The sequence below is a fragment of the Ammospiza caudacuta genome, chromosome 3 (genome assembly GCF_027887145.1).
Source record: "Ammospiza caudacuta isolate bAmmCau1 chromosome 3, bAmmCau1.pri, whole genome shotgun sequence".
Classification (NCBI taxonomy): domain Eukaryota; kingdom Metazoa; phylum Chordata; class Aves; order Passeriformes; family Passerellidae; genus Ammospiza; species Ammospiza caudacuta.
The window spans coordinates 26,627,430-26,651,253 of record NC_080595.1 but is presented as its reverse complement, the minus strand read 5'-3'; the positions used below and the strand labels follow the sequence as shown (position 1 = coordinate 26,651,253).

General features: G+C 38.7%; 1 protein-coding gene across 1 annotated transcript in view; it reads left to right on the top strand.

Annotated features, from left to right (window-relative positions):
- The window catches only part of HHAT (hedgehog acyltransferase), a 147,232-nt gene that overhangs the window by 73,587 nt on the left and 49,821 nt on the right, over positions 1 to 23,824 (top strand). The window contains exon 10 of the mRNA XM_058802321.1: positions 14,456 to 14,600. Coding sequence (XP_058658304.1) covers positions 14,456 to 14,600 — 145 coding nt within the window. The remainder of the gene's footprint in view (positions 1 to 14,455; positions 14,601 to 23,824) is intronic.

Here is a 23,824-nt window from a genome sequence, read left to right as displayed (position 1 = left end):
AGGTAATAATAGTTCATATCACTAGAATTTTGCAAAGTAGCAGCAAAGCAGATGGTGAAATATGCATGGTCTTAAAAGCTTCCTCTGCAGTCCTAGAGTAAGCAAATGCTTGTCACGTTGTGTAGGGATGAACAGAAGCCAGTTTTAACATTTGTATTCTGATTTCACTCAGGATGGCCTTAAAATATTCATCTTCACTAAAATTAGGAGTGTATGTTTCTAACCATGTGTTTCCTGGACAAATGTGTGTGTAGCAGCTGCTTGCATCTGGGAACAAGCTTACACTGGGAAATCTTATGCCACTAAAGAGCCAAGTAAAGAAAACGTTATTTTGCCTTGAAAACCTCTGATATTTTAATTTTACTTATACTTTTGACCTTGATGCTGTAATTTCCAAAGAACAAAATTGACTTTGATGTGCAAATAGATGCAAAAACCACTATTTTAATTTTGATGGTCATTTTAATCTGCAGGTTTGCTCACTACTAAATCCCAAATCTTCTAATAACTGTTTGTAAGACTAATTTTTAAGTCTTGCTTCCTTACTAGTGATAATTGCACAGAATTCATAATCCTCTATATTGTTGTTTTGGTGGGGACTCAGTCTGCAGCCTGATGGAGTCCTGATGCTCAAGGAATGATGCTCGTTGTCCATCCCTACCCATTTCAGTTTTCACTGTTGTGGCATCACTTGTGGCATCCTGTGTGTAGCAGCTGATACAGCTCAGTAATTTAGTAGCCAGTGCTACCTTACATCACCCAATTGTCCGTCCCTGCAATTTCAGTGATAGTCTGGAAGCAGATTTTTACCTTCCTAGAGAATGAATTTATCAGATCCATAAATCCTCCCTCTAGGGGGAAACTGAGCTTCACCATCTGACCAGCTGCACATGTTTGTCTCTGGACTCCAAGGCAGCACAGTTTTTTAGACATCCAGCTATAGGAGGAAATAAAAGTGTAGGGGCTTGCTTTTTGTATCTGATGTCATTGCATTAGAAATTTTAATAAAACTGCTAGGGAATTAAGTTCTTAAATATCATAGAAATTATAATGATAATGACATTATAAAGGTGAGGTTATATATGTTGGATTCATTTCTAACATGTAGTTCTAATTATAGTTAACTGATGCTGGCAGTAGGGTTATTTTTGTATAAATTAAACCCCTAACCAAGTGTATTTTACCCCTTTCCTCCACCTTATTTTCATCCCTTGTTTTTAAAGGCCTATCCAGTGTCTTCCATGTGTTCTTTGTTTCCCATTTCTATTGGGAAATATGGTTGTAGACCTTCTTTAGAAGACCCTTTTGTATCTTTTCCTGAAATAATTCTGAAGCCAGAATTTTTAATATGCATAGTTTTGGCATCTACATTAGCGCATGAGGCAGATCTCACTGCAGCTATGGCTGATTTGCCTTGTGCCTTGAAGGTTTCTCTACAAGAACATGAGCTACAAACCACTCATTGTGGCTCTCTCCTCTCTTTTCTGACTAACTCCCATTTTCTCCTCGAATGCTGATACTGGGGGGCAGATGAGTGGTTGGACTTTGCATTTTCCTTATCAAGGGGTGGAGTGATATGACATTTTCTGAGATGTACCACATTTAAAAGAAACTGAAAATTTCCCAGTGCCCTGTATAAATTTCCTCTTCCCCCTGTTAATCTGTTTTATGGAAACATTCTTGTAATCCTTCTTGGTGAGGAGTGTGCTGCAAGTCCAATCACTGTGGTGTTGAAGACCCTCTTTTGGGAGATGGGTTTTTCACTTAAATTTCATCTGTTGACAAGCTGAAATCCTTTGCATTCTTGTGCTTCACTCAGTTGCTGTGTTGGCTCTTGAGAGCTATTTTTGAAAAGGAAAGTCTATTTTTGTCTTCAGAATAGCAGATGAGTTTTTGAAAAAATACAGAGCACAGGTTTATGCTTTTTTTAACCCATTCTGTTCAGCAAACCTCCTCAAATATTATTCTTAAAAGTTGAGAGATATAATTCAGTTGAGCAGGAGGTGCTTAGTAACAAAAAGTAAAAGTCTAGAGGTATAAGTTTAATTTCAATTTTACTCTGTTTTTAAGACCGAATTGATCACTAAGAGTACCAAGAATGGTATCAAAACTGCCTCCTTTTTTTTTTTCCCTTACTCAATATTGTTTCAATTCTCTTGTGAAGGGAAGATTAAAAATCAAAAAGAGCATATTCAGCTCTCATCTTTCCCTGAATTCTTGTGCTAACTATATATATATATGTATGTATATATCACCCGTATTTGTGCAGATTTTACAGTAGTTTCAGTCCCAGTGCTTGAGACCAGCACAATATGAGGAAATCACACTTCTGTAGCAGTCTGACAGGTTTAAAATATTATCTCAGGCATATTGAGCTAGAATGAACAAAGCAGCACTGTCATTATTTGTGAGAAGTAAAATCAGCATATAAACAAATATGTTCTGAAAACAGTAAATTCCCTGACCCAAAAAATTGGTTCTAGAACTTTTAATTTGTTTCAAACCGGTGCCTGGTTCCTGCATTCAGCTCTAGAAGAGATGATGAGTTTTCTTACATCCTTTTCAGCTTCCACTCTCCTGAACTTTAGTGTTTCAGTAAGTTGTCTGAGGAGAAGTTATCTTCATGTCTTTTTTTCCTTATTGATTACTTGTTAGTTCTCAGTAAATTAGAGGTGAATTAATTAACATTTTCTTTTCAGCAAACTGTTATCTATAAAACAACAGTAAATTCTAGGCTTCCTAAGATAGGGTGAATCTGGGAACTTTATATTAAATGGGAGAAGCTTCATTGTGTTTTTGTCAGATATTTTTTCCTTTCTTTTTTAGGTGATATTTAGATCTGTACTGAGCAAGGTAGTGCTTTGCTTCTCTGTTTCTATATTAATTTCTTACACATGAACAGACTTGAGTAGTAACTAATTTGAAATCAATGACAGAATTTTATTAATTTTTAATAAATAATGTATCTGATTTATAAAAGAAAATACTAATGTCTAACATTCTCCCAGTGATTTCAAGTTTTTCCCTCTCTTTCTGTAAGGAAAATGATCTATAGAAAAACAGATCTATGAAAAAAATTAGATCTTGGTATAAAAATAGATTTAGAACGAGTTACACCTTAGAGTAGCTGGCAACACCTTTAAATCAATGGCTTTTTGAAAAAGAAATATTTGGAGATTATCCAAAAGGAAGATGTACCAAAGGGAGTGAAGCTGGCAGATTGATAAAATTAATGTTTTAATCTAAATTGAAATAGCAACATTTATCTTTTTAGTTCTTCAGTTAAGTGAAAACATGTCATTCAGTCTAGTAAGATTTTTTTAAATTGAGAGATAAAGATCTCTCTTCTCAAAATCATACTATGATGAATTTCTAGTTTAAGATCTTATTTTTAGACTTATTTGGTAAGAAACTAAATACACCATAAGCAATTCATTTTGGGAAACCAACTACTTTAAGTTTGGAATATTTTAAATTTTTACTATCCTTGTGAGTGTTTTGTTTTTTTGAAGTATAGAATACTTTGATTTCTGCATTTTCATTTATGGCTGCAATGAGGTGCACGAATTAAGTCCATTTCAATATGCTGTCATTTCCTACTCAGCCCCCCTTTGCAAAAGGGGAAGCATTTTACATGATGTCCATGTTTTTCTTAGTGGTTTAGACTAGAGTTCGTTAGTGTGTTAGATTATTATTTTCCCCAGAGGAATGAACTCCATACATTTGTCTCTGTAGTTAGAAGATCACCATTATTTTGTGCACCAAAGATGGGGTCAATGACAACTGGTATCCTCAGCTTTCCAGAGAGCAGAATTTTAGATGATTTCCATAGTTTGGGTGGGGTGAAGCATTTTTTGGCTTTTTTTTTTTTTCTCTGCCTAATTTTGTTTGCCCTGTTTGTTCTTCTAGATGCATTAAAATTTCTACATTTACTCATAATAAGTTATGCATTGTCCAGTGATCCTGCAGACAGCTGGTGTGGAGCATGGAAAGGTTCTGACTGGTTAGCCTGACCTCTGGTTCCGCAGGGAATTAGGCTGATCCAAAAGCTCATTGCTGTTGAAGGGGGAAAGGTTTAATTTCTCTTTCCTGCCTTCCTTGCAGTCTCACCACTTCCTCCTCCTCACACCTTCCTGCTGGAATCTTTGCTCAGCTGATCTAGCTCCTTATGCCTGCAGAAAGCTCTACTTCCTTGGGTTGTTTTATTGCTAGATGCTTTAGCTCATGGAGAGGGATCTGAAAAGCACCCAAAGCAATACAGGGTAAGAGACAAAAGCCAAGGAAGGGAAATGGAAGGGGAGCAGCTCAACTGCTTGGAACCTCCCCGTTGTAAACGTGCATAAGCAGTGTGGGGTAGCAGACTGAACCTCTGTACTCAATAGCAGTGAAACAAAGAAGCCAGTTGGGTTCTGCAGCATTAATCACTCAGGCTATGCTAGGGTACACACTCAGCCTGACCAAGATGAAAGTGCCTGTGTATTTCACAACCATGTATATATTCAATGTATGTGTCCTATATGTATTGAAAAGTTAGTAATTATTTCCTTTTGTTCTTTTTTGCAAGTATAACTCACTTTGAGTTATAGAGTAGTGAGACAAGTAAAGTTTCCATCTTCATTAGAGACAAGATCTGACTAAACATTATGAAGTCATTCAAGGGAGATGTGTTTGTTGATTACCTTGGAAGATTAAATCATTAATAAGATCTCTGCAATAAATAAAGATGCTAACAGCTGTTCTTCAGCATGCACTGGGCTTTGATCTTCTCTTACTTTATTTGGTGGAAAAAGTACTTATATCTCTTGTATACTATTGTGAAGCCAGTCTGGCCTTTTCTTTTTTCCAATAGTTTTGTGTAATTCTTACACATTTTTATTAGAGCATGGTGATTTGGTTAAGTGACAAGCATTACCAATGGTACTTTCTTCATAACATCTTTATGTACTTGCTGTAGAATTGTGTTTGAGTTTGTTGCTTCACTTTCTAAGAATGAACAAATTCCCTTAAGAAAACTCTTATTCTCTAATGCAGAATTGATTTTTGAGACTAGGTACCAACCATAATGTCAAAACCCAGGCTAGGGGAAGGGGCTTGGGGCTTGCTACTTGGGGCACTCCCTACTGCCCACCTGACCTTGAGTTCAGCCTTATCACTGCTGCAGCCAGAAATCTTTACTATCCAAAGCAGACATACTCTGACTCAAAATAAGTGGAAACTTGTTCTTCTAGATGTGAACATTAGTCAGAGCAGATTTGTGACTACTGGTCTTTGATATTCAGAAGCAGCAAGCTGAGTCAAGGTGCTGTTTTGTACTGAGATTGTGAGTGACCATCAAAGATAAATATGTGTTGCCTGATGTATCCTAGTCAGTTCAGTGAGGTCTAGCTTTGCTAACAATAGTTCTGAGTCAAGCAATTCTTGCTATGTTTCTGCTTTTGCTTGATTTTATTTTCTTCTCTCTTCTCCACCCTTCTGTGGTAAGGTTTCATTTGTCTTAATGGAAATAAATCCCATAACCTTTTGAGTGCCCTAGTAAAAAGTCTCACACAGTCTCACACTTGCACTGTGGCACTGATTCTCTTTGCTGAGGGATCTTCTCATCTCAAACTCAGTAACAAAGACTGGAAATGTAGTAGAGGGACAAGCATATGCAATGTGATATGGAATTCTGTGTGGTGAATGACAAAAATGGCTGCAGAAATAATTCAGAGATAACATTCTATTGTTTTCTAGCTTTTGAGGCTTTTTTGGTATAATCTTTTCAAGAAATATTATTTTTGATGCCAGAAGTGGAGAAACCATTGTGATTTCTCTGATATGATTACTGCTCTGCTCCAGACAACAATGTCAGCTGGGAAGCCCCTGGCATTGCTGCTTGGCTGTCATGAAAAAACCCCAAAAACCATTTAACCCACCTACCAGCATTATTTACTTCCTCTTCCATTCTGGAGACATTGGGCAATTTTCTGGTGCTAGGTCATTAATGCTGTTTGAAAAGCAACTAAATCATGCTACAGTGTGAAAACAAGGCAGAATGATGCTGGTTATGTGCTTCTTTGTTACTATTACAGCCTCCCTCTGTGGTTTGCCTCAAAAATTAGTCCAGGCAATGGATGTCAGCAATTACAGAAATACGAGTTGAAGTCCTGAGGAGTGGTTGCACTCTTTTCTTCCTGCTCTGCCTTGAGCTACAGAACATTGCTGCAGGGAAAGAATGGTCTTTATTTGCTGAGAGTGTTTGTCAAATGTCTCCATGGGGATTATTACTGTGTATTATTTATTTGGTAACAGTCATAAGGGGCAAGATCAAAATTCAGCACTAATGATTGGTGAAGTTGGATCCCTTCCCAACTGGATTACAATTTAAAAGGTAAAAATGTTAAAATGGGGATGAGAGAACTGAGAGAACAACGTGGGGAGAATGAGAACCCAAAGAACAAAAACAGGGATGTCAAGGACTTGGAGACAGAGAAGAGTGCACAAATCTCTTGATCAGTGAGAGCTGAGACACAATTATAGGAGTATGTACACTGCCATTGCTTGGCTAAATTCCCTGCTTTAAACATGAAACAGAAAAGAGGATGGTGAATTTCAGTGCTGTTCACTTTGCACTTTTCACAAGCTGCCACTTAAAAAAGAACAAATGGGCAGGTTCTTTGAGAGTGAAGAGTTAAATGTAGAAGTACAGAAATCTCCTTGTGTGTATGTCAAGCTTCCACACATGCATCTGTGAGTGTAGTGGATACATACGAGCTGGTAGGAGGCTTTCTTCAAACAGAAGGGGGAGTTGGCTCTTTGCTGAGAGATGCTATAAATGTAGATCTTTTGGAAAATCTAAAAATGAAATGGTGCTAGTGCAAGACAGCGTTTTGTTGAGTGAATGTTTAGTAAGATATCAATAGAGAAGATGAGTATCTTCTCAAATACTATATATAGCATTTATTCCTAAATTCAGAATCAAGTTCTATTTGTGAAAATAGATCTTAACTGACAGCTGCTTGATTTTAATTGTGTGGTCCTCTTTTTATAGGAGCTATGTAGGGAATTACAGGTTGTTTGCATCATCCTGTCTCTTGGAAAAATGCTGTCAGTTCCTGCTTTTGTGTGTGAACCTTCCAGGAGCTAATTTTTACCTTTGCTTTGCAAGGAAAGTATATAACTTGAAAAGAAATGGGATATGACCTCAAGCCACAGTTCAGGTTGGGCAGAAGGAAGGGAAAAACTGCAAGCAAGATGAAATGCCAGAAAAATGAAGCAAACTGAAGTAAAGGGGATGTTTCTGGGTTAGAGTTGGGTGAAGAACAGAACAAACAGGAATGATTGCCATGATTACTGAAGGGTACAGTGCATGTTGATGAGGGAGTAAATTTATTCTTCTGCTTAGTGTGGAAGTTATTGATGGATAAGATCTGGTAGCACATCTTGTTCACTTTCCTGTTGCAGGCCTGTTCCTTTCTTGGTACATTGCAGCCCTGGGGATTCCACAATTTCTTTAGATGATTTCATAAATTAGTATTTTGTACATGTGTTCAACCAGAATTCTTTTATTTTTGTTGCTCTTCCCTTCTGTGCTGCAGTCTCTACTCTTACTCTGTTGAACAGGTAAGAGCAGGAATGTGTACCATATTGAGGTGTCAGGCTCTCATGAGCTGCCTTTCCCTGGCTCCTGTTGATCTTCAAGCATAACTTCTGTTATCATTAATGAGCACGTGTAGTCCCTCCCTTTGTTTCTGCAGTCTCCCAAACTCACTTCTGTCGCTATGACCCTTTGCCCGCTGACAGCGTGTATTAACAAACATAAGATGCTCCATTGCTTGGACCCAACCCATCTTTATTTCTACTGCTCACTTTAAAAATTAAATAAATTGACATTCTGTTTGGCAGAGCTTTGTCACAATTTTCAGCCTTTCCTCCGTCCCATCTGCTCCCCCAGCTGCTCAGTCACACCCTGCCCTCCATTTTCAGTGTGCAGATAGATAAAATAGCCAGGAACTGTTAGTCAGGATGTGTCGCCTCCCTTCCCACTGTCCCATCTGCTCCTCGCTCTCTTTCAGCTTTTCACCCATGCTCCTGGTTTCTGCTGTCCTGTTATTTTTGGCAAACGGCTGCATTGCGGATGACCCAGATTTAGGATATGTATTGGGGTGTTCACTCTTGCCATAATGTGGTGATTCGTGGGGTTCAGGGCATTGAAGAGTTGGCTTGTCATTTACCTGAGCACATTTTCTGAAAGAAAGCACTTGAGGAGGGCTGCCACCTTTAAGATTGATTGAGTGGTATCCCTTCTGTCAAAAGGTATGGATGTTGTGAGGGGGGCTTAATTCTTTAGTGGAGGATAAAAACTGAAGCTCAGAAAATTGCACTAGTAAAAAGAACTTTGAGGCTTTTTCCAAGCTCTTTGCTGATATGCATAAGAACACCACCTGTACCCTTCCTGTACTGAGCAGCTTTACTCACAAACATCCATCCATCCATCCATCCATCCATCCATCCATCCATCCATCCATCCATCCCTCCCTCCCTCCCTCCATCCCTCCATCCATCCCTCCATCCATCACCCCCCCCGTAGAAATCCTTGTAAACCCTAAATAACAGACTATTGCAACGAACATTTAATTTTGGTTTTGTGACGTAAAGATGAGTCAACCTTGCATCAGATTTTAAGCATTGTTTGTCTAATAAAAACCTTGAGGAAATTGAAAGGATGGAATTGTAGGAAACACACTTAGTCTCCTCTCATACACCAGGAGAGGCAATGAAAGATAATGCAGGACTAGGTGTTATTTTCATGCGAGTTAATTTGCTCTATTTCTTCAACACAATAAATAGTGCCGTTTCTATATCTTATTTGGCTGATAGGTGTGAGTGGGAGAGAATGAAGTCTGTAGAACAGATAGTAATAAAATATTGTATACTTTTAGAAGAAGAAAGTTGTTCTAGGTTATCTTGATCCTTAAAAAACAAAGACAGATAAAAATAGAATAATGTAATCTCTGGTTTGCAGTTTGTAGTATCAAGTATGTTTCGTGTCACTCTGGTCATAGTATCTGGCAGTCTTCTTCCACAGTGCATATGTTCACATAAGAGATAATTCAGCTGCTTCTCCAATTTTATCACACGCTCTTGTTTTACCATGTGCTTGGATCATCAGTTCTCTGGATGGGTAGTTCATAAAGATATAAATGTAGTGAATCTCTGTTTTACTCCACGAAGATAGACTCTTGCTTAAATTGCAGGAAATTTAATTCCTTTACATGGGACTTGTTAAAGTATTTTCAGTATAAGCAAGCTCGATAGCGTCACTGACTTAATGGCAAAGTTTTCTTTAATCTGTCCCAGAACAGCTCTATAAATGAGATGTTTTGCAAATGCAGCACACACGGATGTTTTCCGTCTTATGAGTGTTTGCCAAGAAGTTACCAGCTAATGTCTGTCAGGGGAGACTGCCTGCCACTTGTCACTCTGTCACTGAGCTGGGTTTGCAGCATGGTGGCAAACATGTGCCCCTGTTCCTGAGCCCTCCCTAACCCAGTGTGCCGCTGTGGACCTGCTCCCAGGCCAAGCCCCTGCAGTTGGATTTGGGAGCTCTCTCAGTGAAAAGCCTTTGGGAAATGTCAAATCACCATGATGCCACCACTTCGGCTAGAAAAAGTTTAAGAGTGATTTGTGTAGGAAAATGTGGGCTTGCTTCCCTGATAAAATACTGAGGGATCTATTTCTGTAAAAAACTTCAGTGTGATATTGTGTATGGGACTGCCTACTTTTGACTGCTGAACGGAATTCAGTCTTAGGTGTCTCCTCAACTTCATAGAATTACAGAATAGTTTGAGTTGGAAGGGACCTTAAAGATCATCTAGTTCCAACCCCCTGCCATGGGCAGGGACACTTTCTACTAGATCAGGTTGCTCAGAGATCCATCCAGCCTGGCCTTGAACACTTCCTGGGTTGGGGCATCACAACTTCCTGGGCAACCAGTGCCTCACATCCTTACAGTAAAGAATGTTTTTCTGATACCTTATATAAAGCTATGCTCTTTCTGTTTGAAGGCACTCTCTCTTGTCCTGTCACTACCAGCTTCCATTTGGAAGGCTGGATTTCTTATCCTGGTCAGTCTTCCCCACAGCATTTTCTTTGTTGTTGGCTAGCTCCAATAAATAAATGCATTTACCTGGACCCTCACTTTAATCTCTCAATGCCATTCAGTACTATCTTTGTGAACAGTCCTGTAAAAATGCAAATTTACTGTCGGTAGCTCTTAAGTGACACTAGAGAGAAGTTCCTTTAAATTCTGCTCTGCTGCCTGAAGCCACGTCTCCTGCCATGTTTGTGTATTTTGTGCTCATAGTGGTGTAATTAACTTGCATAGCATATTAAATAAGTATTTTCTCTCTAACTCAAAATTAACTCAAAATTCCACCATGTCCTTTACCTTAACTCTTAATTCTCTCCTAATTGATCTATTCTGGTGTGTGTTATCCTTCATCAGATTTCTCAAGAGACAACCATTATACAAGCTTCCCATTTCTAGCTTGGTTTTCTCTTAGAGGCTGAATGTGACATGCATGTGTAAGTGGAAATGGATTTAGGAATGGAAATGTTTGGACTGTGCAGTTTCTTTTCACGCCTGTCTTCCTCCTCCACTCTCAAACGCATAAGATTTGCTTGTCAAGGTACGCTACTACATGATACTGCCATTTATTTTTGTAAGATAGCTGCAAAGGCTGCAACACTGGGAGAGCTCTGATGGCAGCCAGTTTTGCTAGACCAAACAGTGTGCAGAGGGTAGTTTTTCCCAATGTCTGGCAAAAATGTCTGAAGCTGATCTTCATGAACAGCAGGAATGGGTTTGGAATAATAACCTGAACTCCATTCAGTTCCAGAAAGGTTGCCTGAGCCAATGTTTTACAAGTCACTTGCTATGTCATGCTGCATGCAGTTGGGCTGAGTATCATGATAGTATGTCTGTTTTTGGGGGGGTTTTGGTGCAGTTTAAGTGCTACAGTCTATTTATTTCACAATGTGTGTGGGAAGTGAGGATGCTGGTGAAGTATGGTAAAGTATTGATGTGAGGTTCTAAGATGGAGCATTGAGGAGAGATGCAAACCAGGGTTTCAGCCAGGCAGCCATGGTTTCATTGTCATTTTAACACAAGATTGCCATTCTGTCTTCTGGCTGTATTTCCAATAAGAAAGAGGAGAGAGAAAGAGACAGCACTAAAATCCAGAGAAATGCCACAAATCCGTAGCAGTTGTTTATAGTGCTGTAATGGAGCATATTGTGAAAAGCATTAAATGGCATAATGAAGAGTTATGGGTGTGGAGAGGTTTTTTAAAGTTTGCTTTGATGTAAACAATTTGCTGTACATTCACAAGATTTACAAGCTTGTAAATATTTAAATAAAATTGTTGTTATGGGTTATCTAGACCACTGTAATTTCTTTTTCATTGCTAAATAATGCTTTCAGTATATTAATTTGAGCACACTACTTGCTCGGGTACTTTCCCAGTTAGCTTATTCTAGATGGCTTGAGATGTTTAAGGAAAGTTTTCTTTTTTACTTTTATAGCAGCTGAGCAAAATCTGCATTGACATCAAAGACTGTCAGGAAAATGTTTACTGCTTTTTAGATCAATGGTTAGCCAAGCTAATGGAAATTAGCTACAGCAAAACCCAGTGAAGATTCAGTGCTTGTCTAAACTGTGTCTGTCATAAACTGCTCCTTTATACCCTATAAATGGCTAAGGGCTTTTATGGTCTATACTACATTTAACTTGCCTTGTTTAATGTGCAGCACTTCTGTAAAAGGTGATGTACTGTATGTGACAGTTTATTTTTTTAGTAACTCTACTCATTAAAACAAAAAAAGGTAGCTGAGCTTTTTTAGCTATTTATGTTGTTTGAGTTGTACTGCTTTGTGTTGTAAAACAGGCAAACTTTAGAAACTTAACAAGTCTGGTCATTACCTTGATGGAAAATGCAGTTAAACACCAGCTGTCTGATGGGTTGTCCATCTCCAACTCTTTCTGTTGTTTAGCAGAGGATTTTTTACCTTTCTTAATTAAAACTTTTTAATTAAGTTGTTTTTAACTTGTTTTTCCTTAGATTTGACAAGTAAGTTTGATAGGCAAAGGGAGAGTGAAAGGTAGATCTGATGATAGAAAATACCCTATTTGAGCTGTAGCTTAATTTGAGCTACCATGAACATAACTTGTCCTTTTTTAAACTTTGCTGTTAACATGGATTTCATAGCAAGATTTCAAATGTTTTCTCTGTGTGCCTACACTTACACATTCTGAAAAGACATACATTTTTCATATGTGGGACCATACACTGAAACTATGCCTTTCAGAAGTGACAAATTTAAGCTGTCCTCTATGTGTGTGTGAACAGAAGGAGAAGGTATTGGAAGTCCTTGGATAGCTTTGAAGATGTGAAGTACTAGAAAAGGAAAAAGATCTTTCATTAACTCAATTTTTTGTGTCTGTGAATACTTATATAATTTTTATATTCTCTACCTCTTCCTATCATGCCCTAGTTTTCATCCAGAATTTTCAGAGAAAAATCTCAGTCTCTGTTTTCATTCATGACTATTCTTCATAGCATTGTGTGGAAGATTGGCTATTGCTCTGTTGTACATACTGACTGATATGGAGCCCTTGTCCTTAAACTTTATCTGTCCTCATTCTTGTGCTGACTCAGGCTGACTCATATACTAGATATAGTTCTGACCAAGGCTAACGTTCAATTTCCCAGAGATTACTTTGCAGTAATATTTTGAAATTGTATTTCTATGCCTGTAACTGTCATTTATTTGAAGATTTGTCTCTGTAATCTAGCACTTGAAACATTTGTTTTGATGCTTACAGAAGAAGCAATTTAATTGTCTAGAAATGTATTTTTAGGTGTGTTTTGAGCATGTGTTTATGTTGTTTCAGGTATCTGAGCATGAATTCTGGTCTGCCTGTAGCTATTAAAGATTAATTACTGCCTTTTTTGGGTTTTTTTTTGGTGCTACAGTCATAAGACTTTGTTTTCTGCAATGTCACCATTTATGAGATGAATGCTGAGCAGTCCCTGATACTTCCCTTATTTTCCATGTCCTGGAAAATGGTCATCACTTTGCACAAAGCATTCAGTCTTTTGTAAATTCAGGCACCATGTACAGAGGCTTTCAGCCTGGGGCCATAATGTACAGGATATTTTTCCTTGTGTAGTAATGAGACAATATTTCTTGGTGAAGTGCTGTAAATGTTCTTTAAATTTTCCTCTAGCAACTGAATAATGGAGGAAGCTAAAACTCCCTCATCCTTCTTTTACCATGTTCTTGCAGTCCCCATGTTGCACTCACATCTCAGGTGATAATGCAAAATACAGATTCAGAAAAATGTAAACTAGTAGAGAGAGATCTCCTTTATTTGTGTCATTGGGACAACAGTACCAAAATCTGGATAATTACGCTTCTTGAACATGAGCAGTAACATTTGCGCTGAAAAGAAAATTTGAGATTACATGTATATGTGAACTTTTTTTTAGAGGTATCTATTTGTTAAGAGTCATTGCTATAACCAGATCTAATCTGATCCTAGAACCTTTCAGTGATGTCTTATAAATGAACCAGAGGATTAATGACTTCTGAAGTTGTTTGATGCTGTTTGCTGTGCACTGAAGGGTTTTACTCTATACTGGATCCTATTGGAAGTATCACCCACCCTAGAACATTGCTACTGTTCACATGTGTCAGCAAAAATTCATCAAGGAGCATATTTTGTAAAATAAGAATTAATCCACTGAATGTATGGAACTATGTCCTGTTCTGGGCTCCCCAGCAAGGGACATGGACATGCTGGAGTGAGTCCAGCCAAGGGACTGAGAGTAAAGGGACTGAAACCTCTGCTGTAAGAGCAGAAGCTGAGAGAGTTGGGACTGTTCAGCCTGGAGCAGAGAAGGCTCAGAGGAATCTTAGCCATGTGTATAAATACCCAACTACAGGCTTTTCTAAGTAGTACTCAGTGACAGGACAAAAGGCAGGGGCACAGACTGAAATCCAATTTAAACATTAAAAAATACATTTAAACACAAAAAAATCTCTTTTATTGTGAGAAGTTGCCCAGTGAGGTTGGGCAGTCTGCATCACTGGGGATATTCAAAACCCAAACAGATATTCAAAAACCAAACAAAACCCTGAGCAGCCTTCTCTAGCTGACCCTGCTTTGATCCTTCAGAGGTAATTTCCAGCCATAACTATGATTCAAGACTGCTTTTAATCAGGAAGCTTTACTTAAATGCCATTGGTGAGAGGTTCTGTTAGATATTTTAAAATCTTTGGGATCTGTTCCATAAGGAGTTGAACTTTTGTATGAAAGTTGTTTGTTGTAATGGCAATGTCTTTTTCTAATGCTGGTTCAAGATTTGCAGGGATTGTTAACTTCATGTGCACCTTTTGTTTTGCCCCCCAGGAACGTTTCTTCTCGCCAAGATTTCGTCGTCGACTTCATGCTGTCCTAGCATCTGTTAGCACTTCAATGCTGATTTTATCAAATCTAATATTTCTTGGAGGAAATCAAGTTGGAAAAATCTACTGGAACAGGATCTTTATGGAAGGTAAGTTTATTTTTATGTGCTTTCTAGATAACAGAATGTTCCAAATGTTACCTTGGGTGGGCTGAGCCAGGTTTGTCTCTCAGTGCACTAACTGGGAGTTAATTTTTTTCTGGTCAAAACTATCAAAAAATCTGAGAAAATTCAAATAACTCTGCAGGCTGCATGACTACAAAGAAACATTACTTTTCTCCCATTCAAGCCTAGAAGGAGGGCTGTCATGCTTCTCTGACAAGAGAAATCACTGAAGATCAAGTAATAAATGTGCAACAAGTTACCAAGCTGAGATTTTTCCCCACTCTGCATTTAACACACGTGTGTAAGGATAGGTGTATTAAAGCCAACCCCATACATTCTGTGGGTGGCTAGTGGGTAAGATCGGCATAATACAGCATAATTAAACAAGCATTCATGGCTTTTTTTTGGTAGTGAATGTGGTTTCAGGCTGGGGACCTGCTGACTATTGAGGACAAGTGTGGGGACAGGAGAACTTGGGTGACAGTGTCAGCCTGTGGTGCTGCTGAATAAGCAGTATGGGATGTGCTCTGAGCTGACTCAGGAGACAGAGTGAGCTTTAATTGTTTTGCCAGAGGTCAGTGTAAGGAGAACCAGTTTTCTTTTTAGGTTCTTACTGCTGCCAGTCAAATGAAGATCTTGTAGAGGAATATTGCTTCCTCAAGAGGGAAGTACTGATAGGCTTCTGTGCCTAGAAGTGTTCTCTTAAAAAGACCACCACTGTCTGTTGCAGTGTTTTCTCCTCTTGTTCTTTTCAATGGCTTAGAAATCAGTTCTGGAGTTCCAAGATCCTACTTAAGCATCCCAAAATAGTGAAATGCATAGAGTAAGTTGTGTATATGAGTGGAGCAATTTATCTTCTGAACTAAAGGAAAAAAAACATTCAAAGAACTTGAAGAAAGAAACATTTTTAACATGAAATTTTTGTTAATATTGGGCAGGAAAGAGGGAGTACTTGATTTTGCTCTTCAAAGCATAAAATGCTTGTTTTCTGTTTTTTGAAAGGCTTTGTTTTCTCTGAAATTGTTTTCTTCCAGTTGATTGGCTATTAGTAGAAAATAAGCTGAGAGAAAAAGTTGAAAGTAAATTTGAACATCTCTTCTTATTTATTAAAAGAAAAAAAAAGGAGTAGTGAAGTTATCTATCTCAGCCTTACAGCCCCATACAAATTATTTCCATAATGCAATCTGTATATTAAATGAGAATATATATCAAGAAAGTATGCCTTCCTTGTTAGAAGGGTTAGTGACTGTGCAGGGGTTTGCAACTGATGAAGGATAATGTTTTATGAAGTATAACAATATTTAATTAAAACAGAACCAGTCAATTATTGATTGTTTTTCTAGGTTTGTTTTTCTTCTTGGTGGGGGGGTAGTTCTTTGGTCCATTCCTCCTGCACTTGAATACGTAGAGTTACTTAAGGGTTAGGTACCAGTCATCTAAGACAGGAATAGGAAATTAGTTTAGTCATTTGCATCTTTGTTTCCATGATGTTTTAATCAAATTAACTTTATTTTTAGAACATGAAAGCTTTTGCTTAGCACAGCTCATACTCCACTAGCAGAAATGTCAGTGTCTCAGTGTTCAGCTTTGTGAGCTTTGCATGCCTCTAGTATTTGATCACTCAGATGCCTGTGAGTGTATTGTTTAACTGCATTGTTGTTCTGACAACTCCCATGTACAAGCTGAAACATCCATGAAAATTGTATTGCATCTACACACCTGATCCATTGTGGTTTTCTTACTGTGGAGCAAAAGGGTGTCACTCCAGGCTGGGGATGAACAGATCAAGAGCAGCTCTGCAGTGAGAGACTTGGGGTGCTGGTGGATGAAAAGCTGGACATGGCCCAGCAATGTTCACTGGCAGCCCAGAGAGCCAAATGTGCTTTGGGCTACATCAAAAGGAGCCTGGGCAGCAGGCCAAGGAAGGGGATTCTGCCCCTCTGCTCCCCTCTGGTGAGACCCTCCTGCAGTGCTGTGCCCAGCTCTGGGGTCCCCAGCACAGGAAGGACAGGGACCTGTTGGAGAGACTCCAGAGGAGGCAGCTGAGATTAGAGGGATGGAGCACCTCTCCTGTGAGGGAATGCTGAGAGAGTTGGGATTGTTCAGCCTGAAGAAGAGAAGTCTTTTGGGGTGACTTAACTGTGGCCTTCCAATACCTGAATGGAGACTACAAGAATGATGGAGAGGGACTTTTTACAAGAACCTGTAGTGACAGGACAAGGGGGAATGGATTCAAACTGAAAGAGGGTAAATTTAGATTAGATACTAGGAAGAAATTCTTCCTTGCAAAGGTGGGGAGGCTCTGGAACAGGTTGTCCAGAGAAGTTGTGGATGCCCCATCCCTGGAAGTGTCCATAGTCGGGCTAAATGGATCTCTGAGCAATCTGGTCTAGTGGGAGGAGTCCCTGCCCATGGCAGGGGTTGGAACTGGGTGGCCTTTAAGATCCCTTCCAACTCAAGCCATTCAATGATTGAAGGCCAGTCAAATCCAGAAGGACTATTCAAAACTTCATCTTCAGTTTCAGCTAAATTTAAGTGCTGGTCTGTAAGAGAGACAATAAAAATCTACATTTGCAGTGTGCAATGCTAAAAGCTAAAGTTAGATAAATTGGTTTGTAGTCTGCACTGTTCTGGTGAATCCAATTCATCAATATTTACAGACTAAACTAAACACTACAAATATGTACTCTTTGATCATTCCTTTGTCAGCCCAAGAACAGATGAGATGATCTAGCTACTTGGCTTGCACTCAAGCTTTTGTCTTCACCTTATAAAAATTCAGTGGGGATATGCTTGACTTGTTAGAACTAAGGGTGGTGGTGGTGGTGAGTGGGTGTTCTGTTAGGCAGGAGGGCATTTGTGTGGGTTTTTATCTTTGTACTTCATTTCTGGTGTGATGCAAGCAATATAAAGTTCCCAAGAATTAAGATTTTCTTTTGTACATTATGAGTCTGTAGAGCTTTAATTAGAACAGATGTTTATATTCTGTCATTGATTTGTGAAAAATAGTCTAGAAATCTGGCAAAGGACCCCCAGAGCTCTTTTGTGTGTAATACCCAAATCTGAGTCATTTCACTTGGTAGACGAAGCAATGTTACAATGTCCAGTAGGCTACCGAGATCTGCTAAATATGTATCTAGTTGCTTTGAGTCAGTAATTGTTAGCTTTGGGTCAAGAAGAAAGAAGATATTCTGTGAAGTTCAGTTAAAATATTAGAAATAATGTTCTCTATTTAAAAGCTCTTTGATCTCTTTGAAATTTACCTTGGTTCAGGAAACCTAAGCAGGGTTTTGCACCACTCTAAAACCAGAGAATAGACATTGGCATTGGGAGGACATCTCAACATTCTCAGGAACCCCCCAGCAGGATTTGAGATTGGCTGACTGAGGTGGCAGAGGGCTCTGCAGCACTAGTGTGACATGAAATCCCTCTGAGGTCAGGAGCAGAGAGATGTGGAAACAAAACTGCCCACCTGTGCACTATCAGCTGCAAAGAGTCCTTGGTTCCTTTCCTTTGTTCAAATGCCATAGAATTATGTCTATAAAGGTCTGTACATGTATGGGTAGGAAAAAAATAGGAGAACAGATGTGTGCTTCACAGTTTGTAAACATAATTCGCATTTGTAGATCACTAAAAAGTAGACAAGAACATATAGGCTAAATTCCAGCAATAAAATACATCTCAGAGCAGAAATCAGACCTGCAGGTTTAGGTGCAACATAAGATGTTGTGTATGGCATTTTCATGTCTGGCAAGTAAATGAACCTCAGAATATCAGTATTGTAAGGCCCTAAATGCCCAGCCTACAGCACTTCATAGTCAGAAATTAGCAGTTCTATTGTATAATACCAAAAAAACAGAACACTAAGGAGCAGCTTCCTGCTAGCATGTGTGTGACAGTGATGCAAATTTAAACCAACCAGCTCTTAAAGGAAAGTTTTACTGAAGCTTAAGATGTAAGAAATGCACTTCAAGTTTTGCTCTTTAGTTACTGGAGAGGATCTAGTCTGTTCTTTTGCAAAGACTGAGAATTATCAAAAATCTCTACAGTTTTGGAAAGCGGAGAAGAAAAGATATGGATATGAAAGCACTTAAACCTCAGGGCCAGCACAGTCAGTTCAAGGAGAACCATGCAAGTGGGATACCTTTGTTATCAAAGGTTTGTGAATTGCATTTGAAGAACAGGATTTAGATGAAGTTTCCTGGGATTCTTGTTTGACTGATACTTGTTTTGAAGTGCTTTGGCAGTGTTTTCCACAGTTCCCGTACCACAAACAAGGGGAGTTAATACCTGAGCATGTATTCTTTAGTATTTTTTTTTTGTTTCCTCTTGTGAAAAATAGATTAAATGTATCTGGCATTAAAAATAATTTTGTGCATCCTTAAAATCACTGGTGCAAAATTATGAGAGCAGAGGTCTGTGTGTCTTGTGTGTATGAATATTTGTTCTTAATTTTGTTCTGAAAAATCTTTCTGTTCTTTCTGTTCAGACCAGCCTTAATGCTTGTTTCTAAAATGTAATTTGGCCCTGTTATGTGCAAAGAAAAAAGTTCCTATAGCAAGCATTTACTTTGATCTTTCTTAGCAAAAATTTTCTCATGAGGAAGAGTGTCACATGTTTAATAAGGAAGTGGGAGAAATATCTTCTATGTAAGAAACCAATTTTAATCCTGTATTCTCCATAATTCAGTAATGCTTCACTTCAAAATGAGATGCTCCAACAAGAAAGGTTGTCTTTGGAAGGGCTCACCCCTGCAACCAGCACTGTGCAGTACTTTTGGTTAAGAGACTGAAATATTTTATCAAGCATGGATGAAGGCATTGGACTGGGAGGGGACATAAATGTATTGGGTGATAAAAGTCTAAAATTCTTCCTGGTCTATTTCTGGTTTACCAGGAACAGTGTCCAGATCACTGAGGAGAGCACTTGGTGCATTTCAGGTGTATTTTACTTTGAACAGCTGTCTGAAAATTGGACAGCCGTGATTTAAGTTAACTGTAAGCCAGTACTTTAGCTATCCAGTTTAACTTGCCAAATTGTGAGGAGTGCCTCTCTGGAGGGCAGTTCAGCCCATGTACATCTGTCTTAGCATGGGATGAGATGCCCTGTCACTCTTCACTGCGTTCAGGGGCATTTTCTGCAGCCTAGTTTAGATTAGATTGAACATCCAACCTTTGAGAAGGTGTCCTTTAGTAGACATCCAGCAAAGAGTGAATTTCACCCTCACTTAGGAGTGATTTACTGCAGGGGTACAGAATGGCTGGCTGGGCAGAAGTCCTGCAGGGAAGGATGTCTGACTGCTCTACCAGATTTTGAACTTCCTGCATCAACAGCGTTGTACCACCTACAGCAAAAATAGACCTTGTGCAAAGATGCATTGACAGCAGTGCAAAATGCATAAATGCTCTTCTCCTACATGATGTTCTGAAGGCTAAAGTTAAAATACGTGCACTTTTGGTTACTGCAGTTTAAAAAAGCAGTAAGCTGACAATTAGGAAGAAGGAAATACAACAACACAATTGGAAGTCTAGAGCCATGATCCTGAATAAATGATATTGCTATGTTTTGAGAGAAAAGTATTGAGGGGAGAAATGGATACTTAAAAGTTTCTGCAAATTAAATTTTACCGAGATGTTCTGATCACCAGTGGGTGAGGAGAAGGGCAAAAACCCTGTAAAATGTAGCAAGTACTTGCATTTTGGTGATCCTTATGGGTCCCTTCCACTTCCAGCTCTGGATATTCTATAATTATATGGCATTACCTAGATAAACTGTTGGATTGCCAACTTCAGGGAATGGTCTCCAGGTAGAAAAAAATCTGTCCAGCAATGCAGAAAATACTGATGTCATCATGATGTAGAGGTAATCTCTTAATTGCCTCCAGACCCATTCCAAGCCCTCTTTTCATTAGACAGTTTATCAGCAATTAGAGATGTTTAAAGCAAAACTAAAATTTATTTCTCCATGTCTAATATTTGTTCACTAAATGAAGATGGCGATGCATTTATTTTGCCTCCAGTTTTCCCTTTCTGGCTTGCTTTGAAGCGAAATCAGATCCTGTGCTAATCAGAATTCAGATAATTGATTAATTTAAAGGGAAAAGAAAAGATGTTGTCATTAGCACCTTACCTACTTTACAGGGGGAGAAAGCCTTTGGACTTCTCCCCAGCTGTGCAGCACAGCAATCTCCGATTGTGTTTCAGGGCATCTTAGGCACTGATTTGCAAATGGGAATTTCCACAATCATGGCATACAAGATTCAGAGGTATGAGTGGAACAAAGAGTTTGGTGTAACATATTTGATGTAACATGCCTAAATGTGGATTTTTTGGCTTACTTTGACAGAAACAGTGGAACATTATCTTATGATATTAAAATAAAATGATGCAGATTGATAATGACATTGTATCTAACACAGGACTGAAAATTATTCCAACAGTCTCTATTTGTTTCATTTTGTGGAAATCACTTTTTGCCTGAGTTGAGAATTGCAGTGCTATCAGCATCTTTCAAGGCATTGTCCTGACCTATTGTTGTCTTTCAAAGTTTTGCCCTTGGTTGTGAAGACAGCAAAATTAGGTTGTGGCTGTACAAAAACTCATTTCTATATTAGTAGTAGAGATGCCAAAATTCTCTCAACATTTAAATAATTTAAAAACTATGAGTTATTATTGTGCAGCTCCACTGCTGTGTGAGATGTCAATAACAAAAAAAGGTGAGAGATTCCTCTATTGGTTGTTGTATGTTCGAGTCTGGCTCTTGCAAGATCATGTCTTCCCATCAGATAAGTTGTTGCCTGTATGCCTCATGTGTAGGCAGTGTAGGTAGAAGGCCTCAGGATAATCAGTTCATCCTTCAGAAACTGAGTGCTGCTGGTCAGATTAGGGCATACATTTAGCACATTTTAAGGGCTGAGGGAAGAGGCTGAGGAGCAAAGTAGTTAGAACTCATTACCCAGCAGGGTTTAGTTGGACATTTTAGCTCCGAGGTCTTGCCAGATAATACACAACAATGTCTTAGGAGCCATATTGCTTGTAACAACTTCTGAAATGGGTTGCAGTGATAATGTAATTATCTAGCTGTGAAGGGGCTTAAAGGTGCAGGAGGAATGAAATCATGCAGCAAAGGAACTCAAAGGAATCCACAAAACCTGTCAGCTGTGGCGTCCCTGTGAGTGTGTGATAGTTCACTGTCTATTCTATGCATCTCTTGCAAAGTCATTGTTCAAATTGCTTTGCAGCTGCTGCTTATTGGCAATTCAGAGTTTCAGATGGCCCTTGTTTTGGTATGGAAAATTCTGTTGTAGAGTAGCTGGCATATGACCTTACAGCATTCTTGTTCTGTGGAAACTCCCCCTGAGGATTCCCCTGATGGGGAGACCTCTAAAAAAGTTCTGTGCCAGGATTGAGAGATGAACAAGACTTTTGGTTTTTTTGATCTTCAGATTGCTGTTTATTTTTCTCTTACAACAGTTCAGCAGTTGTAAGAGAAACAGTCTACATACCAGACTTAGTGTATGAAGAGAAAGGCACCAAAAGTCACAAGACACACAGGTTCAAAGTCTTTTAAAACTATTTTGTCCAATTAACTCTTAGAATGTATTTTATTTCTACCTCTCTACCAGTAACTAATTATTTGTCTGATTGTGGTGCTTTTTAACTGATCACTCTGTGATACCAACACTGCAGAAAAGGGAGTAGATGAAGAGCAGGAACGAGATCAGACAACACCTTAAAACTTCCATTTTGTTTTCCATCTACCTCCATACTAAAACCCCAAAACTTTGAAGTTTTTCACCCTGTAACAAATGACAGTACTATCTATTTCACACACTCATAGATTCCTGTTCATCCCAAAGTCTTGAAAGGCCTCCATGGACGAAGGTTAAAAGCAGTGTTTCCCTGGGGATCAGGACTTCTCAGGACAGGCAGAGAAATATTCCCTGTGCCCTGGGTTCTAACATTGTTCCTCCAGATTTTCAATTTCAGTGAGAAATCCCACTTGCTGCTGTTATGCAGAAACTTACTTAGGGTTTTTTCCAAAAATACATTTTATGCATCAATACATGAATATATTAATACATTATATTGATGAATTGCGTAATTTAGAGTAATATTGCACAGTAGCAGAAGTATTAGTGAAGATGTCACATTTTTCTAAGTGATTCATTCTTCTTCATGCACAAAAGAAACTTGTTTTCACAATCATTTATGTGACCTTGCTTGGTGGGTGCAGTTCATTGGAATGTGAACTGGCAAAATACCAAGAAAAATTAATTTTGGTCTGCAGCAATAAGGAGGCAGTATTTGGGTATTTTTCCTTCTGTACCTCCCAAAGGATGACAGCTGTATAAAAGTAAATATTCACATATTTTTGGGGGCATTTTCTTCAGAGTTGAAACAGTAAAGTGTGCTCTGCCATTTTCTGTTGAATCATGTTTGTTTGAGACTGTTCTATGTGAAAATTGTTGGAGCATTGCTATGTTTAAATTCAACTCTTGCTGTTTAATCTCAATAGTTTACCATTTGTCTTTGTCTTTAGATTGTTAGGACCTCATCCTGCAACCAAATCAATGCAGGAAGATTTTTATGTCTAGAAAGTTCCAGAATATGTGCAGACATATCTGCTGGGATCAGTATGATTCCAAGGACAGAATCAGACATAAATAACCTATATTTCATATATCTCATTAAAGCCTTTATTTATTTATTTATTTAATAAGCTTTAAAGGCTTATTAAAGCTTTTATCTAATTAAAGCCTTTACATAGTGCCTGTACAAGTGAAAAAAATTGCAGGGCAGTGCACACTATGACTGCACAGAGTTCCCTGTTGTCCGTTGTGCTGTATCTGACTTACAGAACTACTCTGCACACAGAAAATGGGGAATTTGTGCTGCCTTCTTGTCAATTTGCTCTTTCCAAAAAATACAAGTTTGCTACATTGTGAGCTTTGCTGATCACAGGCAAAATGCCCCCAGACTTTCAATTACTTTGGCAAGGTTCATACAACCTTTTTCAAATTGTTGTGATGTTGCTAGTGAAGTACAGTATGGTCTGATGAGCAGTTGTTGTAGTAGTTGTTGTAGACGCTGGAATGAATGATGCCCCCAAACACGCTTGCCCTGCTGGTGTGGCAGGTCAGCATGTGCTGGTTTAGCATAGTGTTTCAGAGGCTGAAGTAGTTTGAATGTGTGGACTCTTTATGCCTT